The 18,565-nt window shown below is 50.6% G+C and overlaps 1 protein-coding gene across 8 annotated transcripts in view; it reads right to left on the reverse strand.

Moving 5' to 3' along the window:
• The window catches only part of LOC309639647 (forkhead-associated domain-containing protein 1-like), a 78,900-nt gene that overhangs the window by 22,680 nt on the left and 37,655 nt on the right, over positions 1 to 18,565 (reverse strand). For 7 of the 8 annotated variants that reach the window (XR_014251788.1, XM_082417099.1, XM_082417102.1 and 4 more), the window contains 6 exons: positions 18,448 to 18,555; positions 11,073 to 11,180; positions 6,580 to 6,753; positions 4,587 to 4,812; positions 2,938 to 3,022; positions 1,232 to 1,338 (listed from right to left, as the gene is read on the reverse strand). Coding sequence is in view for 7 of the 8 variants with exons in the window: in XM_082417099.1 (XP_082273225.1) it covers positions 1,232 to 1,338; positions 2,938 to 3,022; positions 4,587 to 4,812; positions 6,580 to 6,753; positions 11,073 to 11,180; positions 18,448 to 18,555 (808 nt within the window). In the remaining variant the exon portion in view is untranslated. The remainder of the gene's footprint in view (positions 1 to 1,231; positions 1,339 to 2,937; positions 3,023 to 4,586; positions 4,813 to 6,579; positions 6,754 to 11,072; positions 11,181 to 18,447; positions 18,556 to 18,565) is intronic. The other variant, XM_082417104.1, reaches the window with a different exon arrangement.

Genomic DNA, 18,565 nt, shown 5'->3' on the forward strand with positions numbered 1-18,565 from the left:
GGGATCATCTCTCAAATAAACCACCTGCAGTGGAATTCTGGTCTTGCGGGTCTGCTTGTGGGAAAACCCAAAGTAAGACACCTACACTGGGACTTCCCTGGCAGTCCAGCCGCTAAGACTCCGCGCTTCCAGCGCAGGGGGCGAGGGTCTGATCCCCGGTCGGGGAACTAAGATCCCACATGCCACAGGGCCAGAAAAAAGACACCTACATTGCCTTGAATCTTCAAAGCAACCCTGCAAGGCAGTTCCTAGTAACACCCCCATGTCACAGGTGCAGAAACTGAGGTTCACAGAGGTCAAGGGACTTGCCTAAAGTCACCCAACTAATAGACAGCAGACCCAGAACTGGGTCCAGCGCCTCCCCATTCTAGAACTGGACACTGTAGCCTCTCTCCCACGTGTTCTCATAACTTAGTATGGAAAAATCACTCTTTGAGAAATCCTGCCATAAAAGCCTTGGGGGCATCAGCTGGTCCAGACACAGGGAGCAAACACCACTGAAGGTCTGGGGTGCACACGGTTTGAGATGGGGACAAGAGGAGTGTTTCCTCCCTCCACCTCCCCAAACCTAGTTATACCCCCTGACTCCTGCCCTTTGGCTGGATGGAAGCTAGGGGTGGGAAAAGAAGGCAGCTCTAAGAAGCAAGAAGAAGAGAGGCAAAAATAAAAGTTTGGGGAGAAGAAGGGTCAAGTAGGAATATTCAGCCAGACTTGTGTCCGTCCAGAAGAGAGCAGACCTCGGAGCTATTTCGCCCCTACTCTAGTGGTCTCTGACGTTCAAATCAACCCCGGGAGGCAGACGTGCTGCAGGTGTTTTTGCATCAGAGGAAGGAAAGGCCCGGTGGACACCTTACTTGAGGTCCCTAAGCTGTTGGGTACTAGGACTTGTGCCGGCTGGCCTGCCCAGGGGCGCCCACGATTGACCCCCAAGCCTTTGCCCCCAGAGACAAATCCTCTGTGGTCATCAGAGATTCTCTCCGAAAAAGAAAGTTGCGTTTCCACACAGGGGTCCAGAGTCATCTCAGAATGTTCCCTGTAGCCCCATATCAAATGGAATCAGTTCAACACCCAGGATACAGCTCTTGCTGACCCTGAGCTAAAAGTACTGTGACAGCCCAGGAAATCAGGTTGAGTGGGATTTTTAATGCCCAGCTTTCCAACCCTTCAGACACGTTTCTTTCCTTTCTTGAAGTGGGTCAGGAAATCAAGTGACATGGGCAACTGTACAAACCTCTCAAATCTGACATTCGGCTATGGGCTTCAGTGAGGTTCTTCCTTAACCTCATGATGATCTCCTGCTGAGACAGGATTTCCTTCTGAGCGGTCAATAAATCCTCTCTGAAATTCACAGAAACAGACCAGGTCAGTTCAACTCAATCTCCTTGGTGTCTTGGGTGCCTGGAAGGGGCCAAGTACAAAGGCAAAGTGATGCCCAATCAGTGATGGTCCGTGCGATGCCAGTACCAGCAAGGGCGATAAGCACACTCTTTAAAACTTCTCAAAACAAAAATCCATTCTGATCCACCTTCATTACAAAGAAATACATGGAGACAGAACAAAGGATCCCGGCTGGGTTCGCTCTGAGGTTGAGATACAACTAATATGAAGATGAAACCTCTCGCTGCTCAAGCATCTGTCAGCGTGAACCAATGCTCTTGTGGACTTTTGATCTTTGGTGCAAAGAGGAAGGAAGACTATTTTTGTGTGGGTTCAGGGATTCTTTGAGGACGAGGAAGAGGAGAGAGAAGAGGACGGTATGGCTTCCGTTCTCTCACCAGCTTCTTTTAATTCCTGATGGAGAGACGTGGTGCCACGTGAGTGACTGGTGCTCATGGGACCCTTTGCAGAAGTGTGGGCCCCGGGGCCCAGAAAATCAAGGAGGACACAGGGAGAGTGGGATGAGGGCAGCTCTTTGGCCCCATGCTCCAGAGGGCAGGACGTCTTTGGCACCATGACGATCAGGGTGGCTGACAGGGAAGCAGTGTTCCCTGGGAAGGGGCCCAGCGTGACAGCGGGAGAGGTGCCTTGAGGGGGGTTATGAGCAGGGGTGAGACACCCCAGCCCTGAGAGACGCATGCTGTGTGTGTGTGTGTGTGTGTCTGTCTATCTACTCCTTGGCTATAACTCTTCCAACTTGAGGATGAAACTCTGCCTCAAGGGTGTCCACAGCTAAGGAAGTGGACCGGAGAAGAGTGACATGATGCTGATTCTTCTCCAGGTCGTGGCTACTGCTGTCTTTAGAGAGAGTTCTTTCTACCAGGAGGAGTCAGTTAGGAACTTTTCAGAACATGAAGGCTGAGTATCTGAGTATCTTTGCCTTCTTGGGGTAAAACTCCTGTGACATTAGACTTTGGTAACTGGTATGTGGTGCAGGGCTCAGGCTGGTGGCTTGTCTTTTTCGAGAAACTTTCTGAATCCTTTCTCTGCATCACATTCCTGCCTACTGATTTGTACACTGCTTGTCGGTGGCTTTCAGGATCTTTCCCATCCATGGTTCTCTGGAAACTGTCAGCTCTTTGCGGCTCCAGGTATGGACTTTTGGGTTGGGAGGGAGCCTCAAGGTCGTTTAGTCCAACCTCTTAACTTTTAACCATCTCCAGGACCCACTCCACCAAGTGGTCTCCACTGTTTGAAACCCGCTTATAATACCCAGGAATGCACTTGCCTCGAGCAGGTACTTGGGAAAAGTAGCCAATCATAGCGTTAGCTGGCATTCATGTACCTCATCTCACAAGCAGGGAAGCCGAGGCACAGGAGGTGACGTGACCTGCCCGGGGCCACACACCTGGAGAGTGTTGAGTTGGAATTTGAACATGCTTGAGAAACTAAACTAAAGGGATCGAAAAACTCAAATAGCAGCAAGAACAGCCCAGACTCAAATCCTTTTTGCAGACTCTGACAACGTGGCCAGAAGCAGGGGTCCGGTCGGGTACTCACATCAGGTGTTCACACACTGCGTCTTTGGCGGTGCTCTCCACCGGAGGTGCTGCCACAGTGTCTTGCTGTGATTCCCCCTCCTGGGCTGAATCAGAGGGACAGGCCAGCGTCACCACAGTCCTACAAGACGGATGTCTTCCTTCCCCTTTGCTTATCAACACACCTATGTCTTTCTCAACTTACAAAGCTTCCCTATGCCCCCGGCCCTCTCCACCTAATGGGAACCAACGTGTGTTCTGTGTCACAGGCTGCTGCCTCCCGCCGCACCACGCATGAGCTCATGAAATCTTCCCAGCTGCTCTCTAAGGCAGGGATTGCGGACTCCATTGAAAGACGAGGAGATGGGCGCAGGAGGGGCGGGACCTGCCGGTGACCACTCAGCTAAGCGGTGAGAGGTGGAGCCTTAACCCCTGGGTCGCACCTCCTGCCCTATTTCCTGCTCTCCGCTCAGACAAGAGTCTCGTCCTGTCCTCACCTCCCACTTACTCCTCAGCCCACTGCCTTCCAGTTTCCGCCCTCACCCTCAGTTCACCCACTCATTCATTCGATCGACAGATGCTTAGGGAGCATCTGCTTGATGGCACGCATGGATCTAAGAGCGGGGTGACAAAGATGTAGTCTCTCTCGGGTCCCAGCTGAAACATCCCCCCTCCGACCTGGACTTGGGCTGGGAGACTGAGTCCCCCCGCCGTGCTCGTGCCGGGGTGCCCTGTCCATCCTGGGGCCCCTGTCAGGGCAGTGATTTGGCTAGCTGCCTGGCCTGTCCATTGCTGAACCCCCAGTGCCTAGAATGAGCTTGGGACATAATAGATGATCAGTTATGCATGTTGAGTGAATGAATCCGTGAGGTGAGCCCTGACAGCTTGTCAACTGGCTTGAGGCTAGGACCAGGGTTCTCAACCAGTGGGGAGTTTGCCCTGAAGGGGACATTTGGCCATGTCTGGAGACATTTTTGGTTGTCGCACTGGGGTGGGGGCGGGTGCTACTGGCCTCCAGTGGGCAGAGGCCGGGGACAGTGCTCAGCACCCTAAGTGCACAGGACGACCCCCAGCCAAGAGCTCTCCAGCGCAAATGGCAATACCAGTGCCGAGGATGAGAGAGCCTGGCCCGAGGCCTCTGCTTCCAGAACTCTCTTCCAAGAGCTCACTGTCTTTAGTCTTACGCATCACCTTGGTCATTCAGGGCGAAAAAGTGCTCACAACTCTTGAGTTCTTTCTTTAGCCTCTTTTTTTTTTTTTTTTTTTAAAGAGATAAACCCCAGCTGGTTATGAAAGCGCATTAGACAAAGTCGCAAATTGCTGATGGCAGAGAGATGCCTTTGAAAGGCCCCTGCACGGGACGTTTCCATGTGGAAAAGATGATTCCCGTTGTGCGGCTCTGACACCCCTAACAGCCCCGGCAGCCTGTGCCCCTCGCTGGCTGACTAGCTCGGCACAAAGGCTGTCCCTGCTCATTGCTGTTACTTCTGTTGAACCTGGGCCTTGAGGGCGCCTAACCTTGCTGTGTAACAAGAAGAAAAGGCCTCCAGACAATAGAGGAGCTTTTAAATGAGGCGCAGACTTTTCTTGTGCATCGGCCTAGGGGGACCCACAGGGTCATCAGAACCTGCCCTGAACACTAAGATTTCCTCGGCGTCTCTTTGGACCAACCTGGGTCATTGTCCTTCAGCGTTGCAATCTCTCCTTCTATTTTTTTATGGTGTTCGGTCACTTTCTGGAGTCTTTCTTCAAGACTCACAATCGTCTGGGAGTGCTGTTTGATTTGCTCCTTGTATTCCATGATCTGTTTTTCAAATCCGTGCTTCTGTGATTCCTGTTCTTCTTGGAGGGCCCTTACTGTGTGCCCTTGCAGCTGCATCCGCTCCTCCATCATGATCTGGGAAAATGGACGTGGTTAACATGCTCTTGGGAGCTGGATAAGAGGACGATAACAACAATAACAACATGGGCCCCCTGCACCCACCAGCACCAAGCTCCACCCCACCCCAGGACCTTTGCACGTGCTGTTCCCGCTGCACGGTACAATCCTCCCCCAGCTCCTCGCATGGCTGACTCCTCATGTGACAGGCCTCAGGTCCAATGTCACCTCCTCAGAGAGGCCCTCCCTGACTGCCTATCTGAAGGAGACATCATCCTGTTTTATTTCCCCTGAGGCACTTGTCACCATCTGAATGATCTCATGTCTTTATTTGTCGCTCCCACTGGAATGTAAGCTCCATGAGAGCAGAAACTTACCCTTTCTTATTTACCAATATCCCACAGCATCAGTGTCTAGATCCCTGCCACAGCATCTAGACCCAGATGCTCAGTAAGTATTGGTTGAATTAATGAGTGAACAATTTTATAAGAGAAAAGTGAATGAATTTATAGTTCTTAAAAACAAAAATGATCAGTGGTCCGCTGATGGTGAGTCAGAACCTTACCTGTGACCGCCCCCCACCTTCCTCCCCTCTCGGGATGACGTCATTCTCCTGCTACCTGGATGACGTCATCCTCCTCCTCCTGATTCCCTTAACACATTGAGCCTCTGATCTTCTCCAGATGCGTAAAGTCTCTGCCTGAGACGCTCACATGCTTCCGCTCTCTCAACAATCACTCCACCAAGGCTATCTTCCAAATTTTGTTCCCATGTCTTGCTTCCTGCCCCAAATCTATTTTTTTGCCCCACCAAAAGTTTGGGCAACTTTTGAACTTGGTACTCCACCCTCGTCTCAGTCTGAATTCTTCACCTTCTCCAGAAGACAGCCCCTCTCCCACAAGAGACCCCCCCCTACCACAAACCCCGACCCCCATCTTTCCAGCATCTCCACCGTGTGCCGTCAGCTCGCCCGGTGCCCTGGCTCCAAGCTCGCCCGCCTCCTTTGGCTTCTCCCTCTCCTCAGTACTCCTGTCCTGTCAATCAGTTGTTAAGTCCTGCCATTTCTCTGGTCACTCTCGCCAGAGTGGTTCCTTCCTTCCCCTCCTCTGCTGCCCCGAGTGTCCAGGTCCTATGATTCAGTACTACAGCAATGACGTGCCACGCCCTGAGCTGGTGTCTCCAAGTCCAGTCCCACTCAGGTTCACTCTGCGCACTTCTGCCAGGTCAGTCCTCATCACCTCCTTGTACACAGACCTATCTGTTCAATGTATGAAGGACAGGCGAGTGCAATATTGAGCCCTGCTGGCGGAGGGCCTTGAATGCTGAGATAAAATGGAAAAACATTACCTTAACGTCTGAGGAATAGTCACTGATCCCTAGATTCTGGGGCTGCTCAGGGCTTCAGCCTGATCCTGTGAGGACCCCGAGTTACAACATCTTAGAAGACCCTGGACAGAGGGCGTCAGCATAGCTTCTGTTTACTTTTTATACTAAACTAATGCTTCTCAGCAGAGGGTGATTTTACCCTGCCAGAGACATCTGGCAAAGTTGGAAGACATTTTTGGTTGTCACAACTGGGGGGAGGGTGCCACTGGCATCCCGTGGGTACAGACCAAGGATGCTGCTACACATCCTATAAGGCACAGGACAGGAGAAAGAGTTACCCCACCCAGAACATCAACAGTGCAGAGGCTGAGAACCCCTGGTCTAAACCACGCATCCTCATGGCATCGTGATCTTGCGTTGAAGGGAAAATTCTCCCGTCCCCAGAAGGCACTGACTTACCATTTTCGTCTTGGCAGTTTCCAGTTCAGCTAATGTTTCACTTAATTTCATGGTGAGGCTCTCTGCTTTTAGACTTTCAGCCATCTTTGTTTTCTGAGTCTTTTCTACCATGGCCAGTGCATCATTTAATTTGTTATTTAAAATGTCTTCTTTTTGCATTTTTAAATCTATTTCCTAGACAAACGGCAAACATCAAATTAACAGAAATTCAGGTATAAATATTTACCCTAGCCTCCCCCTCCCCTGTTTTCAGAGAGGAAGTGACCTCTGTTCTGGTATTGTTCTGTTGATCCTTTTAAAGTCCAAAGTCCATGCTTCCTCTGGAAGGTTCCAATGATTACAGAACTCTTTTTTTATATGCAGCTGAGATCTGTCTACTTGAGATTTCTGGTCTCTGAGCTCAGTTCTGTCACCTGGAGCTCATTGAACAAGTTTTATTTCTCTTTTATGAGACAGCCCTTTAAATATTTGAGGAGGGCTGTCATGTCTCTCCCTAAATCTATTTTCCAGGATAAACGTGCCAAGTTCCTTCACCCCTTCATCACAGGACCTGCCTTCAGGACACTCCTCCATCTTCCTCTGTGGCTTCGGCCCTGGGATGACCTCCCCTCCTCCTGTGGGGCCCCGGCAAGTTTGGACTCTGGTCGCCGTGTCCTCAACACCTTCTCCCTCCTCCCGGGACCCATTCTTCCGATCTTTGTCAAAATTCTACTCTCCTCCTTGGGTCCATGCTCCAACACTGTGGAATGTGGGCTTCGTGACAGGCACTGTGCTGGGGCTGGACGGACTTTATTTATTTATTTGACTTCATTTTTTAGAGCAGTTTTAGGTTCACAGTAAAACTGAGCAGAAAGTACAGAGTTTCCATGGAACTCCTGCCCCCATCACATGCACAGACCCCTCCACTGTCAACATCCCCACCGGACTGGTACATTTCTTACACTGATGAACCTGCCTCCACACATCATGATCACCCAAAGTCCATAGTTTACGTTAGGGTTCACTCTTGGTATTGCACATTCTGTGGGTTTGGACAAATGTACAATGACATGTGTCCACCATTATAGTATCATCCAGAATAGTTTTACTGCCCTAAAAACCCTACGTATTCCATCTGTTCACCACCACCCCCCTAACCAATCCCTGATCTTTTTACTGTCGCCATAGTTTTGCCTTTTCCAGAATGTCATATAGTCGGAATCATACTGCATGTAACCTTTTCATGAACATTATTTAATCCAATCTAAAATATATTCTTGAGGTGCAGTGCTGGGCATTCCCAGACTCTGTTGGGGGCAGTGAAAACTGGTATGACCTTTCTGGAGGGTCATTTGGGAACGTGTATCATGAGCCTGAAAATGCTCATATCCTGTGACCCAGTGATTCCACTTTTGGAGATGTATCTTAAGGATATAACTACACACGCGCACAAAGCCCGGTGCGAAGGGCTGTTCAGCTAAGCATTTTTTACTTCAGTGAAAGTGAGATACAGCCCAGTGCCCGAGGGTAAACAAATTGGGGTTCACCCAACACAGTGCAAACCCAGGTCATCCTTTACTGGCAGGTTGTAGAAGAAAGTTCAATGACATGTGGACATACTTGTAATATATTAAGTCAATACACAGCGTGCACAGTATACCAGTGTAAATCACTTTGTAACAAATCGATATTTGTCGATCAACATATAGCTGGTCCAGAAGGAATCACATCAAAATGTCACTAGTGGTAACTCTGCTCAGTGGAATCATGAGTGATTTTCCATATTTTTTCAGAATTTCTAGAGCAAACAGGTGCTCCTCTTACACTTGGGAAAGGAAACTGATTTTTTTTTTTTTTTCGGAAACAAAACAAAACATGATTCTCATCATGTGATGCCTGCGAGCCTCATCTGAGAGAAGCTTCATTCTCTCGGTACCGTCACTGAACTCTCTCTGTTCTTATTTGGGATCTTGACGTGGTCGTTACTGTTGAGAAATCCCATTGCAGACAGTGTGCAGACCTGCCTGAAGGAGGCGCTCCCTGGGGTCGGTGGCAGGCACACCACGGAGCAGCGACGCTCCAGCTGTCCCAGGGAATCTACAACAAACTGAGATGGCTTCGTTGGTGGGCCAGAACACGCTGCCTGGCATCTTTGCTCCTTGCCAGCTACTCAGCAGCTTACTCAAGTTCAGTGTTCCGGCGGGTCTGAATTAATTTTTCTTCTCCCCTCTCTCCTCTTTTTCTCACATAAATCCTGTTTTTACCGGTGTAGATGAAATCAGTCTTTCGAATGCTCTTCCCTGTGTACAAGTAAAACAGCATGCGAATAAGCAACTCTAGGTCTGAGTGGGTCTTTGACCTTGTACTTCCTTGGTCTTTCCTGGTAAATGGGGAGTCCCCAGGGACAGAGTCCCGTTTCTCCTCGTCTGGTGTGATGCCACCAGCCTGCCTTGAAGGTTGTTGCGAGACCGTGCCCTCTGGCGTCACCGTTGTTTTCTCTAAGGGGGTCGTGGACACGCTGTTGGTTGCATTGTAGAGTCTCCTCTGTGATGACCCTGAGGGTACGTGCTTTCTGGGTCCAGCACCCAGAATGGTCTCATTTCCAGGAGCACTTGGTCCAGTTTTGCTCGTGAACTACACAACCTTTCACTGTAACTGCTGGAATAAAAACTGTGACCCATTCATTGATTTCATAATACACACTTTTTTTTTTCTTTTGCATTAGTCTCATTCCTAATCCATTTTCTGCCCTGAATAATCTGCTTTAAAATTCTAATTTCTCCTTTTCTCCTACCCCTAATTGAAGTACTGTGTGGAAGAGCCATGGTGAATCACTGGGGAAACAAGGCTGTGTGTAGAGATGGCCCCTCTTGGGCTCTCTCTCGGCCTGCAGCGTCCGCCTGCCCACGGGGAGTCCTGCACAGGTGCATCAGCCCAGAGCTGACAAGTCTTGCGTCACTTCACCCAGCTCTGCTCTGCTTCCTCTGGAGACGCTCCAATTGGTCAAGGCCCCTCTTAAAGTGGTGCCCGGGACTGATATGTAATCCAGATGTGCTTTCCTGGCACTAGTCTTCCTGGAGTAGCCTTGTTCCAAGAGCACCAGCTCCACTTGGGCTGCTTGTTAATAATGCAGATTCCTGAGTCCACCCTACAGACAGTGAATCAAAATCTCCGGGGGCGAAGCCCCGGGATTGGGCATTTAAAACAAACCCCCTAGGGGACTTCGCTGGCGGTCTGGTGGTTAAGACTCCACGCTTCCACTGCAAGGAGCATGGGTTTGATCCCTGGTTGGGGAATTAAGATCTCGCATGCTGCGCGGCGCAGCCAAATAAAGAAAAAGAAAAAAGAAGAAGAAGAAGAAAAGAACCCCCAAGTGATTCTACGTATGCCAATGTTTAGGAACCTTTCTTTGAAGAAAATGATCTAAGATCGATGTGAATGGACTTAAAGATCTGTTTAGTCCCATCTGGTATACTTATTTATTTATTTGGCTGCATCCGATCTTTGTTGCGGCATGCGGGATCTTTCGTTGCAGTGAGAGGGCTCTTTGTGACGGCGTGCGAGCTTTTCTCAGTTGTGGCGCGTGGGCTCTAGCGCATGCGGGCCTAGTTGCCCTGCGGCATGTGGGATCTTAGTTCCCCGACCAGGGATCGAACCTGTGTTCCCTGCATTGGAAGGCGGATTCTTAACCATTGGACCACCGGGGAAGTCCCAGCCCCATCTGGTCTTGAAAATCCTTTGAAATTGTATTTACCTGTATTTAAATTTAACCCACTATTGTCAGGTTGTGTGTTTATCATGTGCCTTGGCTTTTGAGATATCGGCTTGCGTGTGTGTGTGTGTGTGTATGTGTGTCTTGTACTGTTGGGACCCAGGAGGGGTGAATTCAGTCCTCCAGCTTGGAGGTGCCTAAGACAGGGTCCTGTGCAACAACTTCTGCTTCTACTGCATCTCCTACTCCCGGTAATAATCGTAAATGTGGTTTGATTATGAAGGTGATGATAGCGATGATGACAGATTCTGGTGGAGAAATAGCACCAAGGCGATCAGACATTCAGACATCTATATCCTGCCACCCCCTCTGTGACCCCGGGCAGCTGAGCCCACACCAAGCTCAAAGATAGAGAGAGGAGGGGTGATGATGAGAAGTCCTGGAGTCAGGTAGTCCTGGGTTAAGATTCTGCCCCTCCACTTCCTGGCTGTGAGATAATAATAATAATGATAATAATAATAATAATAATAACAACAACAACAACAATAATAAAACAGGCAGCATTCACTGAGTGCCAGGTGCTTGTCTCTGTGTATGTTAGCAATCAAGCCTCACAACTCCATGAGGTTGATCTATTGGATCATCTGTATTTCATAAGTGGGGACACCAAGGCACAGAGGTGCCTAATGTCCCACGGCCAGGGGGTGGCAGAGGTAGGATCTGAGCCCAGACCGCCCGCCCCCAGAGCCTGGTGCTCAGCCATGCCGGCTCCTCCGTGTCTTTTCCTCTTTGAGACTCATACCTCCTTCTGCTTGGTTATGCGGTTCTCCAGATCTTGCACCTTTTTCTTTTCCTTCTCTATGGCCTCCTTCGCTTTGTGTTTCTCATAGGCGATGCTGCTCTCTGAAATCTGGAAGTCAACAACAAGCGGTCTGAGGGTGTGTGCACGAGAAAGGAAGGGAAGTGACATGGCAAGGGGAAGCCAGGATTAGTCATTGTTGACACCAGTGAGTCAGGGTTTGGGAGCGAGAGCTCAAGGGACAGGATGCTCGCTGGAGAGAGAGGTGAGAAGGGTGGCGTGCCCAGCACGGTGAGAACCCGCAAGTCACGTCTTGGTTAGTTGTGTTCTTAAAAGAGAGAGTTATTCATCTTTCAGGATTTCTGGGCTGGTGTTCAGGAAGTGACAGGCTGGTGAGTGTTCAGGTCAAGGCATTTGGCGCTGAGCCGCGAACTAAACTACTAAACGGACAGGTGATGGCACCAGTGTGGTCCCTTGTTGGGAAGTACCTGGCTTCTTGGGAGGTGGGGCAGGAGAGGCAAAGCGCAGGGGTGGGGGCGGGAGGGGGTGGGGGGAGACACCTCCTGTGCCAGCAGGCCTGACGCCTGTGGCTTCAAAGGACACTGGTGGTCTCTCTCCAGCCTACAAAGGCTTGGGTGCAGAAACTGAGGCCCAGGACAGTTTGGGACTGAGAACATATACCCGACAGACACGGTGATGGGGAGGGGATTGGAGCCCAGCCTCACCTACACAAGCCCCAGGAGGGAAACAGCCAGAGTAGGGTCGAGAAACTCTATTTGCAGTTGTTGAAACTCTTGTAGTTATGCCTCCCGTACAAATATAGAGTTCACAAGAATAACATTTTAATGAAATAAATAATTTATATATGCATAAACAAAAGACTGGAAAGCTATGTACCAAAATATAAATAATGGCTATTTGGGGGGAATTGAGATTATGGTAATTTATATTTTCTTCTTTTCACTGGTGTGTATCTTCTAAATTTTCTTTAGTGAACGTGCATTATTGGGTAAAAAGAAAAGCTACTGACATTGCTATACTTTGCGGGTGGGTGGCCCTGGAGAAAAGACGATCTTCCCGACAGCCTTGCTGTTCTAGCATTGCGTCCTGGGCCTCCATCTCCACTGCCCTGCTCTGCACACGGGCCTCCCCGCCCCACCTGGGCTCTGACTCTCCTCCCTGCATGGGCTTGGCATTTTCCCACTGCCAAGTCTGCCTAAGACTGTCCAGACCCCACCCTGCCAGTCTGCGTCCTGCCTGACGTAAGAGGCCACATGCCCCGTGGGAGGGCGCCCTCCCTTCTCTTATTCTGCGCCGCTTGGCAAATTACAAATGAAAATGATGATGATGATGATATTGCCCACTCTCTAAATTCTGCAACACGAGCGCCTGCGCCGTGTGCTGAACGCGAGCCCCCAGGTGGCGTCTGCCCCCCATTTTGCAGGTAAGGACACGGAGGCTGTAAGTGAGGCAGTGAGAGGATGAGTAACGCGTCAAGGTCACACCGTCAGGAAGTGGTGGTGCCAGATCAGATGCCAGTGCCCTGCCCTAGCCATCCTGCTGGACCTTGCCTGAGCTGTCCTCCTGATTCAAACCCCACCCTACCTGGAGGCAGGAGACATGCTTGTGTATTCACACGTAGACTGGCACAGAGTCTGCCACCCTGCTCAGCAGGAGCCCACACTCTAAAACCCCACCCCTGGCCCACCTGTATAAGGGATGATCTGGGGACAGCTGTGACCACAGTTTGGGTTCTACCCCTTAACAAGGCTCGCTCTGTGTCGGAGCTCCCTCGCCCTGTGTGGACTCTGACCTCACTTCCCTGCAGGGGCTGGCACGGTCTCACTCCCGAGGTCTTTGCTTGACTGTCCAGCCCCCATATCCCGCCATGCACTCCATCCTCCCCACCCAACCGGGACTCTGACCTCACCTGGGGAGGTGCTTCACAATGAATGCACGGACTCCTCGAAACAAACCTCTGTCACTACACCCACATTAGAGATGAGGGCACAGAGAGGGCAAGGGGCTTGCCCAGAGTCACACAGCATGTTAGGGCAGAGCTGGAATTGGGACCAGAATCGACGCTTTTAGCCCACCCAGCTCTGCTGCCATGCCTCGCTTTGCCTACTCTGTGTCTCCCTCCGGCTTTCTTCCTCTGACCCCTCATTTGGCTTCCATCTTGTTCCGGCTTGATTTCACTCTTCCCGTCCTGCCTCTGTCCCTCTGGCTAACTCAGGTCCCCCTCCTTTGCACTTGGGACCCCTGACCTAGTGGCATTCTCTTCCCACAGATGTTCCCGTGGTGTTCCCTCTGCCCTCCAGTTCTTACTCAAGGTCACCTCCTTGGAGAGGCCCTCCCCGCTGGAGGGCCCACGGGCTCTCTAACCCACCCTGGTTTTGTCTACCCCACAGCCTGTGGCTCTGGAGTCACCTGTGTTTGTTTACATGGTTGTCTGTCCTCCGCCCTAGAGTGGGGGGCATAGCCGTGGTCCGTCTAATGCTCTGCAGTATCCCTGACACCCAATAAGGTCTGGCATGTGGTAGGTACTCAGTAAATATTTGCAGATGGATGAATAAAACTGAATTAAACAATTCATTGAGTCACCAGCTTTGTTTCTGGAAGTTCCACGAGGGCCGGCACATGTCTGTGTGTGCCCCCTCTGTCCCTAGAGTCCGGCTCCTGGAGATGCCATCACAGGTCACTGAGGGCACGGCCACCTGGCCTCCTGGCTCCGGAGAGCCCTTCTTTGACTTTCAGGGCATGACTCGGGCGTTCATCCCTCCTCTAAGCCTTGGGGCCTGCCTTTCATGGCGGCTCCGGGCAGGTGAGGCTGGTAAGCCCAGTCCCCAGGCTGGTGGCAGTGGATGTCACTGGCTCGGCCTGGGCCTGGCACTTGGACACCCTTTCCCCTCCCACATCCCCCTGCCCTTGAGGGTGTACTTCTCATCTGTTCCAGAAGGCACTGACCGCTGGCGCTTATTTGATGTGACCACCGTGTGAGCTGGGTGTGTACCGTCTACTCCATCTTGCTCTGCAATGTTTGGGTCTCTGTCTGTCCATCGGCCCAGGGAGAGTCTACTTTGGAGTCTATGAAACTAGGAGGCTGGAGCCAAGAAGGTGTTTTCCTACTGTGCCCACGCTGGGTGCATCATAAATACCTTTCGACGACAAGGAGGAGGATGCTGGCTGATGGACTGACCCAGACTCCAACACAGGGGGTCTCCCCTGGAGTGCATCTCCCTTCCCTAGGTAGTTGGCCAGCAGTGCTTTTGGAGACGGCCCTCCGTGTGCGAGTGCAGTTCTAAGTACTTAATGTACACTAACTCATTTAAACCCGCGAGGCAGGGACTGTATCCCTCCCCATGTTACAGATGAGGAAACTGACGCACAGGAGGTTAGGTGATCTGCCCTAGGTCATACAGCTGGTGAGTCCTATGATGTGATATCGGTCACTCTGAATGGAGGCACTGCTCCCCATCTGCCTGCTTTACCACCTGCTCTACATCAGGGCACCGAAACACAGCCTCGCATCTGGTTCTGGAGCTCCTTCCAAAGTGCTTTTGGCTGCCACCGCCCAATTTCTCTCTCTCTGCTCCTCATACCTCCTTCTGCTGGGTTAAGTGGTTCTCCAGATCTCGCACTTTTCTCTTTTCTGTCTCTAAGGCTTCCTTCGCTTTTCTTTTCTCATGGGCAATGCTGCTCTCCAAAATCTGAAAATCAATGACCAGTCTTTTTGGTTGCCTGCACATTTAGGGGGACAATTGCTAATAACGATGATACTAATTATAATGACAGTAGCTCAAACGTTGGGGGTTGGTCTTCCGTGCCAGGGCCCAAAGCTTTGGTGCCAGGGCCCAAGGCCAGCACTTCTCACCCACGTCACTCTCACGGCAACCTCATCAGAGAAGTTAGTGTCTGCAAATTTAACAGATGAAGAAACTAAAGAATGGAAAGTTGGTGAGGGTGCGGGGACCATGAAGTTTGTTAGTGGTGAGGCCAGGATTGAACCCCTCACGTTGCCTGTGGGTGGAGGCCCTGGCAGGGAGCAAGCGAGCAGAGGAGACCAAGCCTGTCTTATTTCAGAGTCTGAGCTCTTATCACTGTGCCAGGCAGCCTCTGTGATAAGAAGAAGAAGAATCTCATTAATAATGGAATTTCCCATTGTTGAAATAAATCTCTGAAAGACAATCAGGTTTCTGGAGGAGGGCAGTGTATTGAATTAATGAGCCATACGTAACAGTCTCTAGGAGGGGTGGGGGCAAAGCTCACAGGGGAAGCTCTGAGAGGATGCGAGGGCTGTGATTGGTATTTAGTGCCCGCAGTCAGGGAATTTCATCTGGGAAGCAGCTTGCTGATAAGCCGTTCAGTTAAATGGTTTATGCAAATTGCAGAAGGCTAGAAGTTGCCGGTAAGGCCCCTGTTTCTAGTCACTGCAAGAAAGAAGGGGCACCTCATATTCATCATCATTATGTTAAAAAAAAAAAGAAAGAAAAAAGGGCACCTCAACTCTCAAACGGGTTGTGTTTTAAACACCAGCTTGGCAGATGTCTGGAATTTGGAACACGGTTTCCATTATAGCTGGTGGTTAGGGTCCGAGATTAGCCTGCAAAAATATCTAATCCATAATATGGAGGAAGTACTACACATTTTTATATATTTTGCAGTGAAAAGCAGTTTAAAAAACGCCAGCACTCAGCTGTTCCAATACCAGCCCTCAACGAAGCAGAAGAGCAGTAACATCACGGGAGCCTGGCGTCTCCCATGAGACGTGAGGCAGCCGAACGTCTGAGGAGGGTTTCGGGTTAAGACATTTTCCTGATCTGCTGCGCCTGATCTCACGTCTACACGCGGGACTTTGCTCCCGGCAGCTCCTCTGCAGCCGAGACGGGCGCTACGCACTACAGGGAAGGCTGTCCTCGTACGACTCACGCCCAGGTCCCGGCCCCCTCGGCCACTTTGCTCCCACGCTCCTGGGCAGGTCATGGGAATTAACCTTTAACGTTACCTCCGAACCCGCATTATGACCTAGTGATTCTGTCGTCCTTAAATATTCATCTGACAGGGGCTTCCCTGGTGGCGCAGTGGTTAAGAATCCGCCTGCCAATGCAGGGGACACGGGTTCGAGCCCTGGTCTGGGAAGATCCCACATGCCGCGGAGCAACTAAGCTCATGCGCCGCAACTACTGAGTCTGCGCTCTAGAGCCTGCGAGCCACAACTACTGAGCCCGTGTACTGCAACTACTGAAGCCCACGTGCCTAGAGCCCGTACTCCACAACAAGAGAAGCCACCGCAATGAGAAGCCCGTGCACCGCAACAAAGAGTAGCCCCCGCTCGCCGCAACTAGAGAGAAAAACCCGTGTGCAACAATGAAGACCCAATGCAGCCAAAAATAAAAAAAAAAAAAAAAAGAAAAAGATTCATCTGACAGTGTGGAGGAAGGTCTAATAGAAAGAAAAATCAAATGACTGTTTGAAGTTGATCAAAGTCTGTGTCTGGGATTTTAATCTCAGGTTCCCTGACAAGAAGCCACGGAGAGGTCCTGCCGGGAGAAGTGGGCTGGCGCTGTCCGGGCCTGGGTGACCCGGCCACAGCTCCTGCCTGCCACGGGGCTGTCCACCACCAGGCTTTCCTTAAATCTCCCTCCTGAAGTGCCCCGTGACCTCGAGATCTCTAAAATCGAGGGGCTTCCCCATATTTGTTGGCCGCTGTGAACCCTTGTGGCACCCTCCTCCTCCTCGCCACCCCTGGAGAAATAACTCAGGACCGGGTACTGACACTGTTTACACAGGCCTGTAGAGCACAGCTGCGCCGGAGACCTGAGCGAGACCCAACGCATAAACACTTTCCCTCTCTGGATCGGATCAAATGGCATGGGCTCTGCCCACCAGGCTCCTTATTTCTCCCTCACTGGTGGGTGGGCCAGGGTTTCACTCTGAGGAGTAGGGATGCAGTGGGGGATTGGTAGGAGGCAAGTGCTTAAACAGAAGTGGAAGTACAGTGATTGATAGTACTAATAGCTACCATTCTTTGAGTGATGATTCTGGGTCAAACACTTTAGTGTACATTATCTCTAATCTTCACAGCCATCCTTTAAAGAAAGTAGGTATTGAGCCAGTAAGTAGCTCAGCCAGGCTGCAAAGCCTGCACTCTTCACTCCTCTGCGCTGCCCCAGGACTGAAGCGCTAATGAAAACATTTTGTAAAAAAGACTCAGGGATCTGAGAGTGACCACGAGGTGAGTATGAGTGAACACTGTAATAGGGCTTTTCCAAAAGCCATTTTGGACACATCAATAGAAGTACAACATCTTCAACGAGGGAGAGAAGAGTCCTGCTCTAGGCCACTAAATGCTGGAGAACTGTGTCCAGTTTTGGCTACAAAGACTTTAGGAAGAAAACAGATGATGGGTTGCAAACTCAGATGCCTACAGGGGCTCGACAGTTACCCAAAGTGAAGTGAGTTGTGTGTAATGCAATAGGGAATGGCGAGGACTGTGGCAAACTTCTGCTACTTGGTTCCACTCCGGTCCGTTTTTGCCAAGTGGAAAGGAGGGCCAGATTTCCCAACTTTTCAAGAGAGGATGGAAATCTGGATTTTTCAGTATATTTTATGAATTCAAGATAAAACACTCGAGGACCAAACATAACATGTCTGCAGGCCCTTTTCAGCCAGTGAGCTGCCTATCTGTGACTTCTGGAGCACAGAGCAGCTCAGAGGAGCGGAACAAGGCCATGCTCCAGGACTGTGAATGGCATTTGGGTCTGGAGAGGAGCAGGTGCCTCTATTTTCAAGCATCTATAAAAGGTTATTCTGTGGAAGAGAAAGTATTCAATAGACGGGTCTTGTAGGAGCCCGGGGGGCGGGTGGAGGACTGAAACCCTTCTGGGAGAAAGTCTGAGTCAGTTCAACCTAAAGGAAGAATGTTCTGCCAGCCCAAGGCATCAACATTGGGATGGGCTGCCCTGGGCTGCAGAAAATTCCTTGGTGGTGGAGTTGAAGGCTGGATGATTTTAGGATGTTGTTGGAGGATACACGCAGCCCTGAAGTCCCACAGTTCTGTAATTCCTCCATTTTTGTGATTTGGGATACAATCTCTGCGCAGAAAATGCTCATGTCACCAATCCCAACTTGTCCCCTATCTAAGGCTGTATTTTACGCTGTTTACAATTTTTCCAACTAATTGTGAAGACTACAGCTCTAGGGTTCTCTCCTAGAGTGCCCCTTGCTTCTTCCCAGACTAGCTGAGCCCTCCCAAGGACAAATCACTCTAGGAAACTCCGCCACACGCTTCTCGCCATCATCTATGGTTCTAAACTTCTTCCATTTGGCCCTCAAGCCGGATTTGGGCTGGAGCCAACTATCTCCCCGAGCTGCGTACCTCCTTCTGGCGGGTTAAGCGATTCTCCAGCTCTTGGACTTTGCTCTGTTCTTCTTCTAATGCTTCCTTCGCTCTGCTTTTCTCCCGAGAAATGGTTTCCTCCAAAGCCTGAAAGTCA

This window comes from Balaenoptera physalus (assembly GCF_965194825.1).
Source record: "Balaenoptera physalus genome assembly, chromosome: 1".
In the NCBI taxonomy this organism is placed as follows: Eukaryota; Metazoa; Chordata; class Mammalia; order Artiodactyla; family Balaenopteridae; genus Balaenoptera; species Balaenoptera physalus.